Raw genomic sequence first — 17,747 nt, forward strand, 5'->3', positions numbered from 1 at the left:
TTGCAAAGAAAGTCAGCTTAACGCAATTGCCTGAAAGGGCTCCACTGATCACCCTTCCGAAATTTTGTGCTGTGTGTATGTGTGTGTGTTTGCTTCATTTTATGACTCAGGGATTGGAGAAGTCTCTCTCTTTTTATCCCAGACCTTCTCCTCATTACACAGACCATCATATTTATCATGCTGCTTTATAATTATCCACTTAATGCCACTCTCCCAACAGATCATGAACCCCTGGGGAATAGAAGCTGAGTCTTATTAAACTTCACTCTCTTATTTCCTGGAAGCTAACAGGGTACCTGGAACATGGTAAATGCTTAAAAATTTGTTGACTAAAGCATTGAATTCCCTCCCCAGAAGAGAGAACACAGGTGAAATAAGGCATCTTACAAAAAGAGGACCCTAGCTGCTTTGTCATGAAAGAGCGGACTGGTATTTGTCCCTTGTGTGTCTGGACCTGTTTCTCCCTCCCCAGAAGGGAGTTGGATTAAGTGATTTTTTTCCCCAAGGAAACATTCTATTCTTAAATAGTGCGGGCAGAAAAGGAAGCAAACACACTGACCCCCGACTCAGCCTAAATACCTGCCTAGATTTTCCAGTCAAAAATGATATCCCAAAGATTGAATGTCAAAAGAGAGAGCCGCAAACGCTCCCCCCACCCCCACCCCAACACTCAAGGTATTTGCCAGACCCATTGACAAAAGTGACTTCCCACGCTTTGCCCACAGAGGGCATCCCTGCTCATTGATATGTAGACCCGGCGAATGCAGCTGCTGGAAGCCTCCTCCGACCGCTTTTCTTTTTTTTCCCCTCTAGCATCTCTCAGCCCCCACCCCCTTTCCCGTGGAATCTTTGCCTGATCCAGTTCGTTTCCCTCCGGTCTCCACATTTTCCCTTCCAGCCCTCCACTTCTTCGGATCAATGGATAGTAGGTAGGGCTCCAACTCCTAGCTCACACATCTCCGGCGGACTCCCCAGTAACAAGTGAGCGCGCTCCACCCCGCAGCCCCGGCCTCTCGTCCCTGGGTCCCCTCCGCGCTTGGAGGAGAAGCAAGCGGCAGCCCCAGCTTTCGCGCACGGATTCTGCTCTTCAACTTTACCCGGCGAGGACAGGGAACCAGCCCCAACCTTTGGATGCACAGCCCAGCCACAGGATCGCTTCGCGTCTCCTCTTGGTCCCTTCTGGATATCCTGGGTATTGATGCTTCGCCAGCCCCGCGAAGAGCTGCCTTCGCTCCGCCGCCGGTTCCCTCTGTTTCCTTGAGTTAGTTTCCCGAGGTTTTACTGGGGCTTGAGATCTCTTGGACCCAATGGAACTTTTTGCTGCCTCTTTTTGCTGCTGATTCTGCCAGTGGACCAGGAAGAAGGCTTCGGAGGCAGAAGAGGCGCAGGGGAGGTGGAGGAGGACGACGACGAGGAGGAGGAGGAGGAAGCCGAAGGGGCTCGGCGCGCGCGCGTGTGTGTGTGTGGTGTGTGCATGTGTACACGCGTGTGTGAGTGCATGTGTGTGAGTGTTGCCGCTGCCCAGGACCCCCGGCCCCGAAGGTGTTGGCTGAAATATGGAGAATAGTCTTGGATGTGTTTGGGTACCCAAGCTGGCTTTTGTACTCTTCGGAGCTACCCTGCTCAGCGCACATCTCCAAGTCACCGGTGAGAGGTTCTTTCCTTTCTTCTCCTCGCCCCCGCCCCTCTCACCCCTCTCCTCCCCATCTCCTTTGGCTCTAGTAGAATTGGGGCAGGGGGAGAACGGGCAAGATGCGGGACGCTAGCTCCGTCCCCCATTTCCTCATCGATGATAAAAGATGGAAAGACTTTTTCCCCCTCTGGGAGCGGAGGATGTTGGCGGCTGGGGAAACGGGCGCCCCTTCGCTTTTTTTTTTTTTTTTTTTTAAACAAATCTGGTGTTTCTCGCATGCATCTCTGCTTTGGCAAATACTTGCGTCGGTTGGGAGAGCTGGAGGTCTGGGGCAGGGAGGAGGCAGATGATGGGGATGTCGTTGAAAGGAACTGGGTTGAATCCTTCTCCTCGGAAAGCTACGAAGCAGGGGAATTGGGGCAATAAGACCAAGTGGAGGAGGTCCTGGAGAGGGGCTTGGAGCGGGGCTTGGAGGGGGTCTGTGCGGAATGTAGCTTGTGGGGCTGGGGCGTCTGTATGTCATTCCTGGCGCCTCCAGTTTGGATTTTTAGACTTACTGATTGAAAATCAAGAAAGGGCCAGCTGATGTGTTTTGGTACTTCGGAGGAGGGGTCGGTGGTTCCCGAAAGGGGTTGCAGAGTTGCCAGGAGGAAGGAGTCGTGTTGTGTTTCATTTTTTTAACGGTGAATGCAGCTCTCGAGCTAAGTCTACACATATCTTCAGGTCACTTCCAAACTCCAAATGATTGATATTCCGAGAAACCAGCCCCCCTGACCCTGGTCCTTGGCAAATGTAGTTTCTAATTAAAAATGGCAAAACTGTGTGGGGCCGGATTGGGTTAGAGCAGGAAGAAGAGGCAACTGAGGGAGGCTCAGGGCTGCGGCAGTCTCCGAGCTGGAGGAGCCTGGAGGTTTCGACGGCCGGGAGAAAATCATAATAAAAAACCCCCAAATGACTCATTGTAATGGTCCCTTCATCTGGCCGGCCTCATCCCAAGTGTAGACGGACCCTGGGGTATAGGGAGTGGGCCCGGCGGGGAAGGAGTGGAGAGCAGCTGGCCGAGCATTCAACTCCCTTCGGAAACGACCTTTCCCCGAATCCCAGAGAAAAGGAGCCGCGGGCAGGGGCCAGGCATTGGGCGGGAGCGCCCCAGGCTGCGTCTTGGAAATGAACAGGGGACAGAATGGAAACTGTGTCCAAGCCCCCAACCTCTCCGTAGCCTGAAGCTGCGGCTTTCTTGCTCCTGCTAAGTGCTGCTGCGCGGCCAGGGTTGCGATCGCTGCTGGAGAAGGCGCCTCTCTGGTTGCTAGGGATTCAGAGACAAACACCAGGCCGCCCAAGTCAGGACGCGGCTGCACAGAAGCCAGAATCTGCGCATCCGCACCGACCGACACCTCACGGTCCTTTGGCCTGACAGCAAGCCCGCAGGAGCCTGCCAGAGGACTGTGTGTGTGTGTGTGTGTGTGTGTGTGTGAGCGCGGGGCACGTGTGTGTGTGTGTTCGAGCGCGGGGCACGCGTACCGGCGGTTTGTGATCCTCGCTGGCTCCCTCCCTTTTCAGGCTGGCCGCCTCCTCCGGGCTCCTCTCTCCCGGAGCTTTGTCCTCGGCAATTACTCCCGTGGAAGGTGGGCGGGGAATATCCCGCAAGGTGTCTCTAAAATTCCCTCCTGCTGCCCACAGACACTGGAGAAGAGCGGTCCTTCGGGTCCAGAAGATTGCCTTGCACTCTCAGTTGGGGAGCCGGCCAAGGCGGAGAGCGGAGAAGTTCAGAGGGGCATGGTCGCTGGGTAGAAAGTCTACGGGAGCCAGGCCTGAAACCCTTGGGCTGAACGTACTGTATTAGACAAGGAAGGTGTGCAAAAGTGGATAACGACGTTTTGTCAGTTACACTGAAATATTTCAAAGCCATTTCCCAAGTGTCTTTGGTGAAGAGTAGGGATAAATAAATGGAGATGGATACACACACACACACACACACACACTGAAATTAATTAAATATCCCCTTTCCACTTATTTATGCTTCTTATCTGGAAAGTTAAGGCCAGATATTAACTCCTCAATGGAGAAGTGTATGATTGAAAAGGCAGACAAAAGTCTATATATAGGAGGGATGTGCCTGTGGACAGGCTTGTGGGTCTCAATCTGTCAGCTCCTCTATGCTTCTAAATCCATTTCTGTTATTTGCCGATGTGATGTAGTTTGCACGGGTCCCAGGAAAAGTGGATATGGTGCAGTCTTTAGGTATTGCTCCTTAATCTCTTTCTCCTCTTTCTGTTAGTAGCAGTGTCCCCTCTTCCAGGATGTGGCAGGGAACTGATGAGGAAGAAAGCGCAGTTCTCTCTGTGAAAGGACCAGTAGGAGGTGCCCTTAATAAGGCCAAGTGTCTATTTACTGGCAGTGAAGTTCCCATTCAGCAGGATGTTTCAAAAGACTTTGTTGATGAGTGACAAAGGATTATGGAGAAGAGCACTATAGCACTTGGTATTTCCCCACTTCCTGGATAAAGTCAGGAGCTGCTGTAGAGTTTTGTGAAATTCTTAGGACGGAACCAAGGAACCAAGGGCATCCCAGAGCAGTGTCCACATAGGATGGGGACTTGATCCTGGAGGTGGAGGCTAGCAGCTTCTGAGTTGACTTTTGTAAGATGCTAGCTTCTTATATGTTTGACTTGAGCCCCAAGCAAGGGCACTAAGTAGAGTCCTATAATCTCAGATGAAATGAAAAGTTTATGTAATGGATATTAATGAATGAAATAGCAAGTATACATGTTAATTAATTCTTTATGCATATATTTGGGGTACTTTCTATTGAAAAAAAAATAAAATCAGTGTGCATTTATGTTGTTGGGACCTGCTCTGCTGAGGCTCGCTGCCTCCCCTACCCACCTCTTTCTCATCTCCCCCACCCCAACCTGAGCAGATCCATGCCCCCATCTGGGTGTGCCATTGGGTGGAGTGTGGCGGGACCTGAGGGTGCCTGGGCTGCCCACTCCCGTGTGAGTGCTGTGGCGTGAATCACCAGGGGCCCTTCGCAGCGTCCATTTCCCACAGAGCAGCCATTGCCCTCTGAGTTATGAAGCATGTGAAGCAGCCACCAGATGTGTTCTATGTGAATATATTAGGCTTAGTGCATTTGCTTTAATGCTCTTAAGAGCTGGGCTGGCTTGAGCTGCTGATAGACTTTGGTTTTTTTTGTTGTTTTTTTTTTTACTGGGAAGAGATTTATAACTTCACAGTGTGTATGACTTAGATTTATTCTTGGGCAAGTTAACCTCTCAGCAAATTTCCTTACTGTTTTCATTGACGAGGAAGAGCTCTAACCCTCTCTGAATTCCTCAATGAATCCTCCTGCAAGTTTCCGCTGGAGTACGGGATATCTACAGGCTGTAGCAGGATTTTCTCAGCCAGTGAGAAGCTTGACAGGAGATTTGAGGAGGTGAATTTGGGGGTGGAAGGAAATAGTTTTCCTTGTTTCTGGAGGGAAAGGGTGACATGGTGTCTTCCAAGGGAACTCCTGCATTCTGGTTATCCTCAGAAGCATCTTTTATGAGAGGAAAAGTTTCTTCCTCTCTGGCTCAGATTTCTTCTTTCGTTCACCCAATAGTTTGAAATTCTTCACGCGCATGTGGTTTATTCCTAGAATGTTTGCTGCCGCACACAGAGGAATCATCCAGTACTCTCTTTCTGCACATAGAAGGGTCATCTAATACTACCTTTCTCTTTTGGAAACTAGCTCAAATTTAAATCTTGACTTCTCAACCCAAACACTTGTTATCTTTAGGTGATGTGGCATGTTTGCAGGTACCGCTGAATTTCTGATTACATTTAAAAACAAATATTCTTACTATTATTTGGAAAACTTGCCACCTTAAACTTTTCTTGTGGATTGCTTTTCCCTCATGCTTCTGCCAGCCAAAATAATTCTATTAGGAGAGGATGCAGTGGTTTCCAGCTTTTTCTTGTATTAAAACCCAATCATACACATGCAAGAAGAGAGCACTTTAACCCTGCATGCTACCTCCTCAAATGTATGACTTTAGGGTGAATTGAGATAGTGCTAATTACATCAAGATGCTTCTGGAAATCAGTGTGATATTTATTGATGAGTGAACTTTTCTTGCCTCGCTGTAGATCTTCCCACTTTGCATGGATATGGCCCAAATTCCTCTCAGAAACTTGCGCTGACTTAGGGACACATTGCAGTTCTGTTGGTATTTGTTACACAACCACCAGCTCAAATGATCACTTTTTGACAGAGTACTCTACCTCAGATGATAATCTCTCAGATGAAATATATAGGCAAATTTCGGGAAACCCTTGTTTTGCCTGAGTGAAAAGAATAATAACATAAGCCTGCCAAGGATTACTTGATTAATTAACTAAAGATAAAAAGTCACTTGGTTCTGGAAACGAACTATAATCCCTAAAGCGGAATGATAAATGCTATGCACAGTTTCAATTCATAAAATGTAACCGGAGAATCTTCTTTTTTCTCTCCTTTTTTTATTATGATTCTTGAGAAGAGGATTGAAGAGTTTCATGAGTTGTCACATTGTCACGAGCCTTAATGAATCGTAGCCAGGGATCTCACTAAATCTCACTGAAACACTCTGAAATAAGTAGCAAATGTGATGCCTGGTGCATTGTTCTGCAGCCTGCCAGTGGGCTGCCTGCTCCTCTCCAGCCTGTCTACAGAATCACAGCTTTGATTTCTACACTCTGGAGCATCAACACTGCCTCCCTTGACACCATCCAAGAAAACCTTTCTCACTGTGACTCCAAGGTCTAATCCATAGGCACTGAGTTTAACATGCTGTATCCTACACTTTGCAGGGTCATGGGGATTTGCCTTAAAAACAAATTTTAAGCATTTTTCATGAGTGTTTCTTTTCTGGAAAGTTAAAGACAGCTAAGTAGTACTCTTACTATAGGAGATGAACTCATGACCTCTCAGCCAGTACCACTGAAATTCCAGAACTCATGGAGCATCAAGGAGCAGACGACGTGGAGCACTAGAGAAGGATGGACTATGTCAACCTCAGCATGCTATTTTTTTTTTTTTCCAAGAGGGTGTTACCTGGTTGGAATAATAAAACTTGTAATATACTTCGAAGTTACTACTTTTCAGAGATCAAAGCACTTCCTAATGGTATTATAAAATCAGTAGTATGACATTGACCCCAAAGCATTTAAGATTTTCCTTTCAAACAAGACTTCAAGTAAAGCAAATGTTAAACTTGACAATTAAAAAAAAAAAAAAAGATGAGCAATCCAGATTATTTTCCCCATAGGCCAAATGAAAAAAAAATGTGCAAAATAAAATGACATGTTACATATACCAAGTAGGTGATAGTAAAAAATAAAATGCAAATTATTATACACTTTTATAATTACAGCACGAAGATAAATTACAGTAACATTTAGTATTCTACACTTTGCTTCCTCCTTCAGTAGATGGTTGATTCCTTCTATTTCTGTGCTTTAGAGCTGTGCTAACACATGGAAATTCAGGTTGGCTGACTGATGATCAAAATTACTATAGTGCTTTAAAGTTCTTTGACAACTTTTAGCCTGAGGTTACAAAACCAGGTCTCTTTAACTCAACTGTTAAGTTAGTATTTTTTTTTTTTTTTGGTTGTTTAGAAATGCCTGAACTTATCAGTGGTATGGTTTAGAAATACATAATAATGTGTATGATTGAATATTCCTTCTTTTCCTCTATTGATGGTAATTTGCCAGTGGTTACACTAGTACATGTTTCTTTTTATAAATAGTCTGAAACAACCATATTATTCACAGCTTTCATTTCTTGGGGGAAAAGTTCAACTAGAAAACACACAAATCATTTCATATGTATTGATCATATTTTTAAAGTTTATTGCTATGATATGACCTGAGTGAGGAAATTTCTCTTATTTGCTAAATTCTATGAACCCAATGCCTATAACCTACCTATTATTTTCGTGATGTACTTTAGCTAAATATCACACATCCAAATTCTCTGACTTCTTGCCCACTCAGCCATTTCACAGTTTCAAGTGAGGAAGGACCTTTATATCAATTGTCGTTAATCTCATGGGACTCAACAGGGGTCTACATTGCCATTTGGGGATTTCACTCTTGTTTTTGCTCATTCTTTAAAGATTGGTTCTTTCCAGAAGACTTCTCTTGGGTGTACCTACGGCAAAAATGTGCCACTGAATTAACTGAATATCCCTGATACAATCTGATGAAAATACCAACTTGTTTAGTGTATCATGACCAGATGAGACAGCTCATCAGTACCAACATGACTCTGGTTCTTATATTGCCCTTATATAAGAGAATGAAGGAATTAAGTGGTTAATGTAAAGTTGCTTACCTTAGTCTTCTTAGTAGCTGAAGTTTCTTGTTAAATACAGTATTTTCCAATTTTGTTAATTTTCTAAATCTTTAAAAATGTTTATCCATTCTCTTAGCTGCCTTTTAAGAATGTAGAAAATAATTGAACCTATCCTTAAGAGAACTCAGGTGTAACTGTGTCTCAGTTATTTTTGGATCTTATAGGGATGATTTCTGAAGATACTGCATTGTGCAAGACTGTTTGTTTTCCATCAAATGGTCATGGTCTGTTGCTTTGTTTTTCTAAGGCTTTTATTCCTGATTTGTAAAATGCATTTTATCTACTAATACTTGTTCACAACCAGCCTGAAGTTCTCGCTATTTTAAGACTTCTTCAAAGAAGTTTTCCTCTTTTCTACTTTCGATTTGTTAAAAAATAGGGGACTGTTTCTGTGTCTAAAGTAAAAGAAGAGATTCCAAATCAAGACCTGGGTCCTTCATTATTTAATTGATTTTCACTAATGGGTTATAGCATTTCTGAAATCTGGTATCATTTTAGATACCATTTTTCTTTATGCAACATAAATACTTTTCCTTTTTAAATGACAGTGGAGTAGACCAATTCTACTTATATTACTAGTTTCAACATTGTATGATATAGTTGGGTTATGAGCTGTACTATATATATAGTGTTGGGTATAATTAGTCATAATGACATTGATCATGATAACAATAATTACAATGAAACAACCCCCATGTACCCACTGACATTTTCTTAATTTTCTTAATTTTGTGTTCAGTAGTCCCTTGCCTTCTTTATAGTTTTGCCACATATGTTTGAATCCTTAACATATGATTTTTTTTTGCCTGTACTTGGCCATTGTAACATAAATGTAATATATATATCCTTGGATTTACATTTTTGCTAAACATTAAATATTTGAGATTCATCTATGAGAATGCATGTTACTGCATTTCAGTTACTTTCACTGCTGTTTAATATTTCATGATGTTAATTAATCACACTTAATCCACTCTATCATTGATAAATTTCTGGGAAGTCTGTATTTTGCTATTGCCAATAATATGGCTATGAATATTCTCGTACATGTACTGTGGAACAAATTTGCCATCATGTCTAGAGTGCGTATATAGCAGTGAAGTTGCTGAGTCATACAAAGGGCATCTTTACTTTTAGGGACAATGACAAGTGGCCTGCATTGAAACTCCCACCAGGAGCAAAGGACAATTGTCTTTGTTTCATGTCTCCACTGATACTTGGTACTGTCACATGTTTTATTTGCCCTTATCTGCTGGATATGAATTAGCATCTCCTTGTGGTTTTAATTTGCATTTCCTTTTTTGTTAATAAGGTTGAGCATTTTTTTCCCATAAAATTATTGGCCATTAGTGATTTCAGCAAGATAGTTCTGTGATGCTGTTTTTCCAACTAAGCAACAGTTTGCTTTGAGGCATCAATACTAATAATAGTTACTCTGTTTTTCCTACTAAGTAACATTTGCTTTTAGGTATACATGCAGTTGATCATCTAACTTTTAAGAGGTTATTGTCTGATACAGTAGCATGCTTACCTTAGTCCAGACTTGCCCTAAACTGCTTTCCAGAATGAACACTAATTTTAAGCTGGAAGAGAGATCCTTAGTCACTGTAGAATTGTTGATTACCTAAAGTCACCCTTTCCTTGTCAGTATCCGGGTTTATCCTATTTATTATGTCTGTGCAGCATGTCGCATACAGGAAAGCTGGATCCTGAGGTGCCAGGCTTAATCTGAGGAACCTTACAAATCCCCTGAATATGATGGAACTCAAAGATAATTGAATCACAGAGATACAATGATAGATACCAAGTAGGAGTTAAAAATCCTAGTCTGACCATTTGAACTTGGGTATGTTTCCAATATGGTAAAATACATAGACCCAGGATCACGTTATGTATATGACTGTGGGCTTCACACAAAACCCATCCTTGCTCAGTGCCCATAAGCACATCTAATTTTGGGGGGACGTTCCTAATTGTTTCACCCCTTCCCACAGGACCCACTAATGAAAGGCCCTGTATGGAATAAAGCCTTGGACGTGCCAGCAGTGGCTTCTCTGGGGTGCTGCCTCCGTGCTGACTCATTAGAGATGTGAGCCAGGGCTGAGACATCTAAGCGAACCCCCTGCGCTCAGAGTCCTCAATCCATTGTTCCCACATCTCTGCTCAGCCTCATGGGATCCCAGAAGAATATAAATTAGAGAGAAAATCTGCAAAGCTTTCCTTTTCATGTCTAATGTTTGGGCCACGCTGTTCCCTGCAGGACAATTTCCAGTTATTTTCTCTTCTGGTTTGAGAAATCTCCTGGGATGATTTGTTCACTGTTTCCCTTGGGAAACTTTGCAGCAGCATATCAGCTCTTGCTGCTAAAATTTCATTTTGTAGTTTGTCTTAGATGGTCCTGTTCTAAATATTCCTCCCATGACTCCTGCCACCCAGCTCCTGGCTCCTGTCCCTCGGTGGCGTTCTGTGTCTCTGCTAAAGTGTGTTAGATAATTCTAGCCGTAACTCATTCGCGCCTCCCCTCTGAATCCTCACTTAACCAGACCATAAATATTTAATTCATTTAATCTTCCTTCATACCCCTCCAGAAGCTTAATCATGTTTATTTTTCTTACCTGAACCCCCTCTAGTTTGTTTATATCATTCTGGTAATCAAGGGCCCCGAATTTAATGTGCTCTTCTAGGTAAGCTCTTCCAAGTCATATATTAGAAAATATAGATTGAGCATAGTGTTTACCTTATTGTACAGTCATTCATAGGCACGCATTTTGACTCTCAAAATTTGTATTATTGTTTTTCAGGTAGGACTCTCAGTGCCTAACAAAATCATTGAGGTATTATAAGGATCAAATAAGATCATGAATTTTGCTCAAGGTAATACTTACTGAACATTTACTATGGGTTACAAAGAAACCCATAATTAAATGAAAGGTTAAATATGTCTCTGCCCTCCAAGGGTTTATCATCAAGAGAGGGTGACGGGCACAGACATAACTAAATAGGTTACAAGGCAGAAGGATGCACTCATTAAAAAAAAGAAATGCAAATTAAGTGGGGTAGACTCTGAAAAGTCTCAACTACCATGTTTATTCATTATATCATTAATATATTAATACTAGCCAGATGGGGCAACAGAGCCAATTCATTCATCCTCGTATTGTTAGATTGACTGACCAAAACGAAACAAAAACAAGAAGGGCATTTACAAAGTTGTCAGTCTTGTTTAAACCAAGCTCAGATTTGGCAAGAATGAGGATATTGAGTTTTATTTGGCAGCCTGTTTCTATAAATACATCCCCAGACCTCCTTGACCCTTTCTTTCCTTATTTATTGAGTCTGTGGCAAGTATTGTGCTAAGAGGGTAATAGAACTTTGAACAGAGTGGGATGGAAATACTAAGTAATTAAATCTGTTAATAAATCCATCATTTTGAATGAGGTAAGGCTTTGAAAGAAAGAGAGGATTACAGGAGAGTGACTCAGCAAATCAGAGAAGCCTTCCCTGAGAAAGTTGTGGTTGGCACCTGGAGAACAAGTGAATTTGGTTAAAGAGAGGATTGGGGGGAGAGGCAGCGGAGAAGATGCTGGCGAGAAGAGTGAGTGCAAAGGCTGTGTGGTTGATCTTTGGTAGCCTCGGCTTGCAACACCTTGAAGTGGGGCTTGGGTTCCCAGGAAGAGATTGAGGCTGGGTCATGGGCAGTGAAAGGCCCAGATCCTGGCCACTAGACCAGTGGGCAGTCAAGGTCCTGGCTTTGCAGAAGAGAATTCCCATAAAGACAGGAAGTACTGAAACAAGTGAAGTATTAAGAAGAGAAAGAGTATAGTATGTGTGGATAGACACACGAGTGGGCTCAGAGAGTCACTGAGTCACGCCCTCGTGGCAGTTTGAGCTACTTTTATGGAACATTTATTCTGGGTTTCCTTTGGCCAATCATTTTGATTTGCCTGGTTCACACTCCGTATTTGGTTTATCTCAGGATCCTTCCATGTGTGCGCATGTACCTCTTAACCGAGATGAGTTATATTGCAAAAGCCTGTGGGTAGAGCATCCCTTGACATCATTCCCTGTTGACATCCCTGGAACCTTTCTGCGCATGTGTGGTCTAGGAGGTCTCTTGACTTCCAGAGTGAGAAATATGTTACCTGGGAGGGGCCCAGTCTCTTCCCTTATTTGTCCTGCTTTTCTAATCTTGGAGTTTCAGTCCACAGGGAATCAATCTCCAATCGCTTTACCCTCTGTTGGACAGCGGGGGCGGAGGAGGGGGGCAGGAATCTACCTCTTGCTTGATAGTGGGTGAAAGCATAGTGAATTCAAATATGAGTATAACCAGGATAGCTAAGCACAATAATGGCTTGGCTGAGGCTGGAGTATACCCTTGGATCCTTCCTTGAAGATTGTGGTTCAGTTCCTCAGTCATGTCCAACTCTTTGCAACACCATGGACATATGTGCAGTATGTCAAGCTTCCCTGTCCTTGACCATCTCCCAGAGCTTGCTCAAACTCATGTCCATTGAGTCGGTGATACCACCCAAACATCTCTTCCTCTGTCCTCCTCTTTTCCTCCTGCCTTCCATCTTTCCCAGCACCAGGGTCTTTTCCAGTGAGTCAGTTCTTCGCATCAGGTGACCAAAGTATTGGAGCTCCAGCCTCAACATCAGTCCTTCCAATGAAGATTGAGGGTTGATTTCCTTTAGGATTGACTGGTTTGATCTCCTTGCAGTCCAAGAGACTCTCAAGAGTCTTCTCCAACACCGCAGTTCAAAAGCACTAATTCTTTGGTGCACAGCCTTCTTTATGGTCCACCTCACACACCCACACATGTCTACTGGAAAAACCATAGCTTTGACTATACAGATCTTTGTCAGCAAAGTAATGTCTCTGCTTAAAGATAGTAGCTAATAAATATTGGTTGAATGACTTGAAATGAATTCACAGAAAGAATGTTTTTCTAGTCTCAGCACAATCATTTAAACATTTAAGCATATTACCTGGGTGATCCTGGCCCTGATTTTCTTATTAGCTATCAGATGTGAATTTAAGAACCTGCTTATCCTTTATGTTTAGAAATAACTTTTGAAGTTGTGTGGACACACTGTAAGGGAAGAAAAAGCTGTGAGAAGTCTAAAGAGCTAGATAAATGCAAGTGATTATTAGTAAGCATGTCAACAGGCTACTTCCACTTTGAAAGCTATCACTGAGCAAAGAGAAACAGAACTTCACCTTTTCTATTCAAGTAAGATTGGCATGAGGACATTTCTTTTTCCTGTGGCTTTCTTTGAAATGTGAGCCTCATAATGCTAGGTGAATTTAAAAAAAAAAAGCCAAACCTAATAGTTAAAAATTTCTGCAGATATTTTCTCAATATGTTCCTGTTATATATGTTTTCTCTCTGTTACTGTTTCTTAAAAAAGAAAAATATGGATGAGTGTTCTCTTAGCTTTAAGTTACAGCTCGTTCAGAAGTCACTGAGCCCTCAACATTTCCTCCACTGCTGCCAAGTTATAGGGTGTTGGTTGCACAACTCTGTGGGGTCTGGTCATGATGAGAGAGATGTGGACGCCTTTCAGCTAGTGGGCTTGACCTTGAGCTCCCCATTTGTAAGATGGAGACAAAATTGACTTTTCTTTCCTATCTCTAAAATGGAGATAGATGCACTCCAAGCATTAGATAAACCATATCCATTCCAATGCCTGTCACTTAAATGTTCTCTAAATACTAACTATGTTTAGTATTATCCTAATAGGAGTTAGACTTATATTGGAATATCCTACAAAGAGCAAATTTCACAAGCGTGGGTACGCCACTCTAGAACCCTCCTCATTTTCATTGTTGCAGTCGATTTTAAAGACTTAGGAATAAAATAAGATGTCAGACTCTCACCGTAGTTTTGAAACAAAGCATGTGCTTTGTTTAGTGAGTCATGGTCTTGTGGGCCATGGTCCAGGCCTTTGCTAGATTCACAGGCTAACAGATTCAGCTACGTTAGACCTGATACAGTACGCTATTGATCAAACTTGACACCATATGACATCCTCCTGTGGATCCTTCATCCAAATTAACCTCCTCCGTTAACTCCTCTTTGGTTAGCCACATCCTTTTCCTGCAGACCCATTGATTCCAGCATCTGCTCAGCATGAATGCCTGGAAGCTAGTACATGCTTGGTTAGTGTTCAGTGCTGGGTATAATTTGTCCTGAGAATCTTCTCTCTGGAGGAGGAATTCTCACCTTGGTTGGGTATTAATGCCCAGCTCTATTCTGTGCAAATTAATTTAGAATCTCTGAGATGAGGCCCAGCACATGTAGTTATTAAACCTCCGCAGACTGTTTCAAAGTGCAGCCAAGTTCGAGAACCAGTGTCCTAGGCCCTCACCATTCAAAGTGTGGTCCAAGGACCAGCAGCATTTGCATCTCCTGGGATCTTTTTAGGAAATCAGAAAGTGAGTCCAGACCCAGACTTACTGAATGAGAATCCCAGAGAACTGAGAAGCACTGTCCTCAGAGACTGAAAACCCGTGGGCAGAAGTGACCCTGGGCTCCACTTCTGTGTAGAAGTGTAGTCAGTGGGAAAAGACTCCATCCACACTCGTTTAGTCTTAGCCTGGAGCCACTTTGGAGAGCTTTACCTTTAGAAACTGGTCTTGCAATAGTGAACTGTGCCAACATCTGAGAGTCTTCTGGTGTGTAGTTTAGTGACTAATGTATTTCTTGCGGGCCTTGACGTGTTTCATCTTCCTTGAGATTAAAGCCCTTTGAAAATGCTCTGAAAACACTCTTTGGGTGTTCCATCTGCCTTTCCTCTTCTTATCAATGGTCAAAGTAAGGAGGCACATTTTAAAAGGGTCTACGGGCTCTCATTCCATAGTTTCTCTTCCCTCCATCCCCTTGCTGCTTTAAAATTTCTCAGAGGCAGGCAAAAGGCAGGCACTTGAAAAGGACCCTGGGGCCTTGGGTCCTTCCCCACCCTCCCTCCTCTGCCTCCCTCTCAGGTCTGATGCTAAAAGCTCACTTGTGCTCAAAGTCAGACCCTGACCGCAACCTCACGCTGACTCTTGCCTTTTGATGGAGGACGGTCTTCGGGGCCTGAAACAGACGGAAAGCTCCTTTGCCTGGACTTCTGTGGCAGGGGAGAAGGGGTGGCGCTGAGATTTCTGAAGAAGAGAGAAGCTTCACAGACAGAAAGCTCAGTGCAAGGTTTTGAAGCTTCTGCTCTTCTTCTGCGGCCTGGCGGAGAGAGGAACACTACCTGGCGTGTTGTACATCAGACTGTTCAAGAGGAGAACGTGGGGACTCACTGTGCAGACCCGATCCGCCTGAATGAAGATCACTCATGATCCTTCTGGTGAGAGAAGTGTTCTGCTTCGCTTGTGAGCTGTAGGTCCTTTTCAGGTCCTGGAGAGAATGAGTAGGGTTTTGTGAAAGGTTATGTAAGGCTGCTGGGTTGTGTCTTTTTTTTTTTCCCTCCCTGTAGAGTAAAATTCTATTTAAAGAGGGGTGAAACCGCCTCTCAGGGAAAAAAAATGCATTTCATAGCCTGTAGCTTTGGAGAGATAATTTAATCAGTCTTCAAGGAAGAATTAAAGGAGGAGAGGGAGAACAAGCTTGTAGGTGGGGGAGTAGGACATAAAGAGGGGGGTAGGCCTGCAAGAGAGCTTGATGGCTTGGTCCTCACAATGTAGCATTTAGGGGGCCACCCATTGGTAGTCTTTGCCCGGGACTGAGAGGTTTTCCAGGAAGCAGGACTTTGAGTGTTAACAGTAGGACAGTCCAGGTAAACTGGAGTGGTTGGTCACCCTAAATTAGGTGGGGTGGGAATGGGAATGGGGAAAATTCTCATGTATTTTCAGGAGTGTCATGGTACTTTGGACAACATACTGTTACCCAGATGGAAGAATAATTGGGGGGAGGTAGCAAGGCCTATTAACAGAAGATTGTTTCAACAGAGAAGTTGGTGCCCATTTGCTGGTTGGCAAAGAACTTGGACCTTGGCCATTGTATCTGGGTCATAGAAATCCATACCCTCTAAACCTGTGCTGTCATAAAATTTGATGTTCAAAACTGATTTTTTTTTTCCAACTACCTGGCCCCCAAACTGTAAGGAACAGCTTGTTTTCAATATCAGGATATATTGGATATGATAGGATAATTTATTGAAGAAGCATGCCTAACACTTTTCTGTTTCATTGTGCCTCGTATAATGCTGGGGGCATATTGACTATTTAATAAATATTCATTAGCTAATTTGGAGAAGGCAATGGCACCCCACTCCAGTACTCTTGCCTGCAAAATCCCATGGATGGAGGAGCCTGGTGGGCTGCAGTCCATGGGGTCGCTAAGAGTCGGACATGACTGAGCGACTTCACTTTCACTTTTTACTGTCATGTATTGGAGAAGGAAATGGCAACCCACTCCAGTGTTCTTGCCTGGAGAATCCCAGGGATGGGGGAGCCTGGTGGGCTGCCGTCTATGGGGTTGCACAGAGTCCGATACGACTGAAGCGACTTAGTAGCAGCAGCAGCAGCAGCATTAACTGATTGGTTTCCTGTAACGGTTATTCTCAAGTTTGCACAGAATCTGAAGTTACTCTTATGAACAAGTCAACTTTTACTTAAGGATATGTTGCATTTTGTATGAGTACTCAGCTTTTTCTGGAGAAGTTTATTTTATTCTCCTTTTCCCTCTAGCCCTCTTTTTGCTTGATTTTTTTTTTCTTTATGTGACACTCTCGACTAATTTTATTGGTGACATTCCAGACCTCTTGGGAAAACTTCAAAATCAAGTAAGTCCTGAAAACACTAAAATGCAAATGTGTGAAGTCTATAGGATTTGCTATCTCTTTAATCCCTGTTACTAATGCATCTAGGGCATTCATCAACTCACAGGTATGAAAATGGAATAAGATAAAATAGGTGTATAATTACTTCCTACATCATAATACCGGGGATAGACTCTGTGTTTTCCTTAGGAGACGTATTCCTGAGGACTGGGATGAGTCAAAGAATTAAAATGCTATTTTTGTAGAAGTCAGTGGAAGCCAAGACAAGATGATGGATCCAAGAAGGGCATACAGGATGAAAAGGTCAGTCCTCCGTGCGCTTCAGCGCCATCAGTCAAGCGGGAAAGGACCTCAGCGGTGGTTTGAGGCGACTGACTCCTTGTCCTAATGATGATACAGGGTTTCAGAGAGACCCTGTTGACTGAGCTCTCAAACCATGAATTTAAGAATGAGTGTCATTTATGCACACATGGAATTAAATCTTGACTCTGCTGTGATTTAACTCCATGACCTTCATTGTGATTCCCGGGGTCCTCATCCCTAAAACTGAGAAAACCACAGCTGAATGTGTTAATTAAACAAGAAGAAATGCATTAAAGTGTTAATGGCAGTCCTTGGTACATAATAAGCACTAAGCTGTTTCCATTTTTATCTTTTCATTCAACAAATGTTTATTGAGATCATATTTCAGTTATCATAGTTGTTGACTCTTAAGTTAGATGCAAAAAGCATGATACATGCTACTGCTGTTATCATAGAGTGAATAAAACACTTGGAGAAATAAAACCTAGGTAGGTTAAGTATTGGAAAAAAAAGACAATCATAGCTGTAAGATGACATTAAGAACCAAATGCGTGAGAAGTGCAGATAGAGAAGAAGTGAGGGAAATGCTGTCAGAAGGGCTTAATGAATAGGGAGGGATTGAGTCTGGTGGGCAGGTTGTTTGGGAAGTGAGAATT

At 43.3% G+C, this 17,747-nt stretch overlaps 1 protein-coding gene across 4 annotated transcripts in view; it reads left to right on the forward strand.

The window, feature by feature from the left end:
• The first annotated feature begins 825 nt into the window (after positions 1-825).
• DCC (DCC netrin 1 receptor) overlaps positions 826-17,747 on the forward strand; it is a 1,219,152-nt gene continuing 1,202,230 nt past the window's right edge. For all 4 annotated transcript variants that reach the window (XM_043444495.1, XM_043444496.1, XM_043444497.1 and 1 more), the window contains exon 1: positions 826-1,647. In XM_043444495.1, coding sequence (XP_043300430.1) covers positions 1,557-1,647 — 91 coding nt within the window. In that variant the 5' untranslated portion in view covers positions 826-1,556. The remainder of the gene's footprint in view (positions 1,648-17,747) is intronic.

The sequence above is a fragment of the Cervus canadensis genome, chromosome 23 (assembly GCF_019320065.1).
Source record: "Cervus canadensis isolate Bull #8, Minnesota chromosome 23, ASM1932006v1, whole genome shotgun sequence".
NCBI lineage: Eukaryota > Metazoa > Chordata > Mammalia > Artiodactyla > Cervidae > Cervus > Cervus canadensis.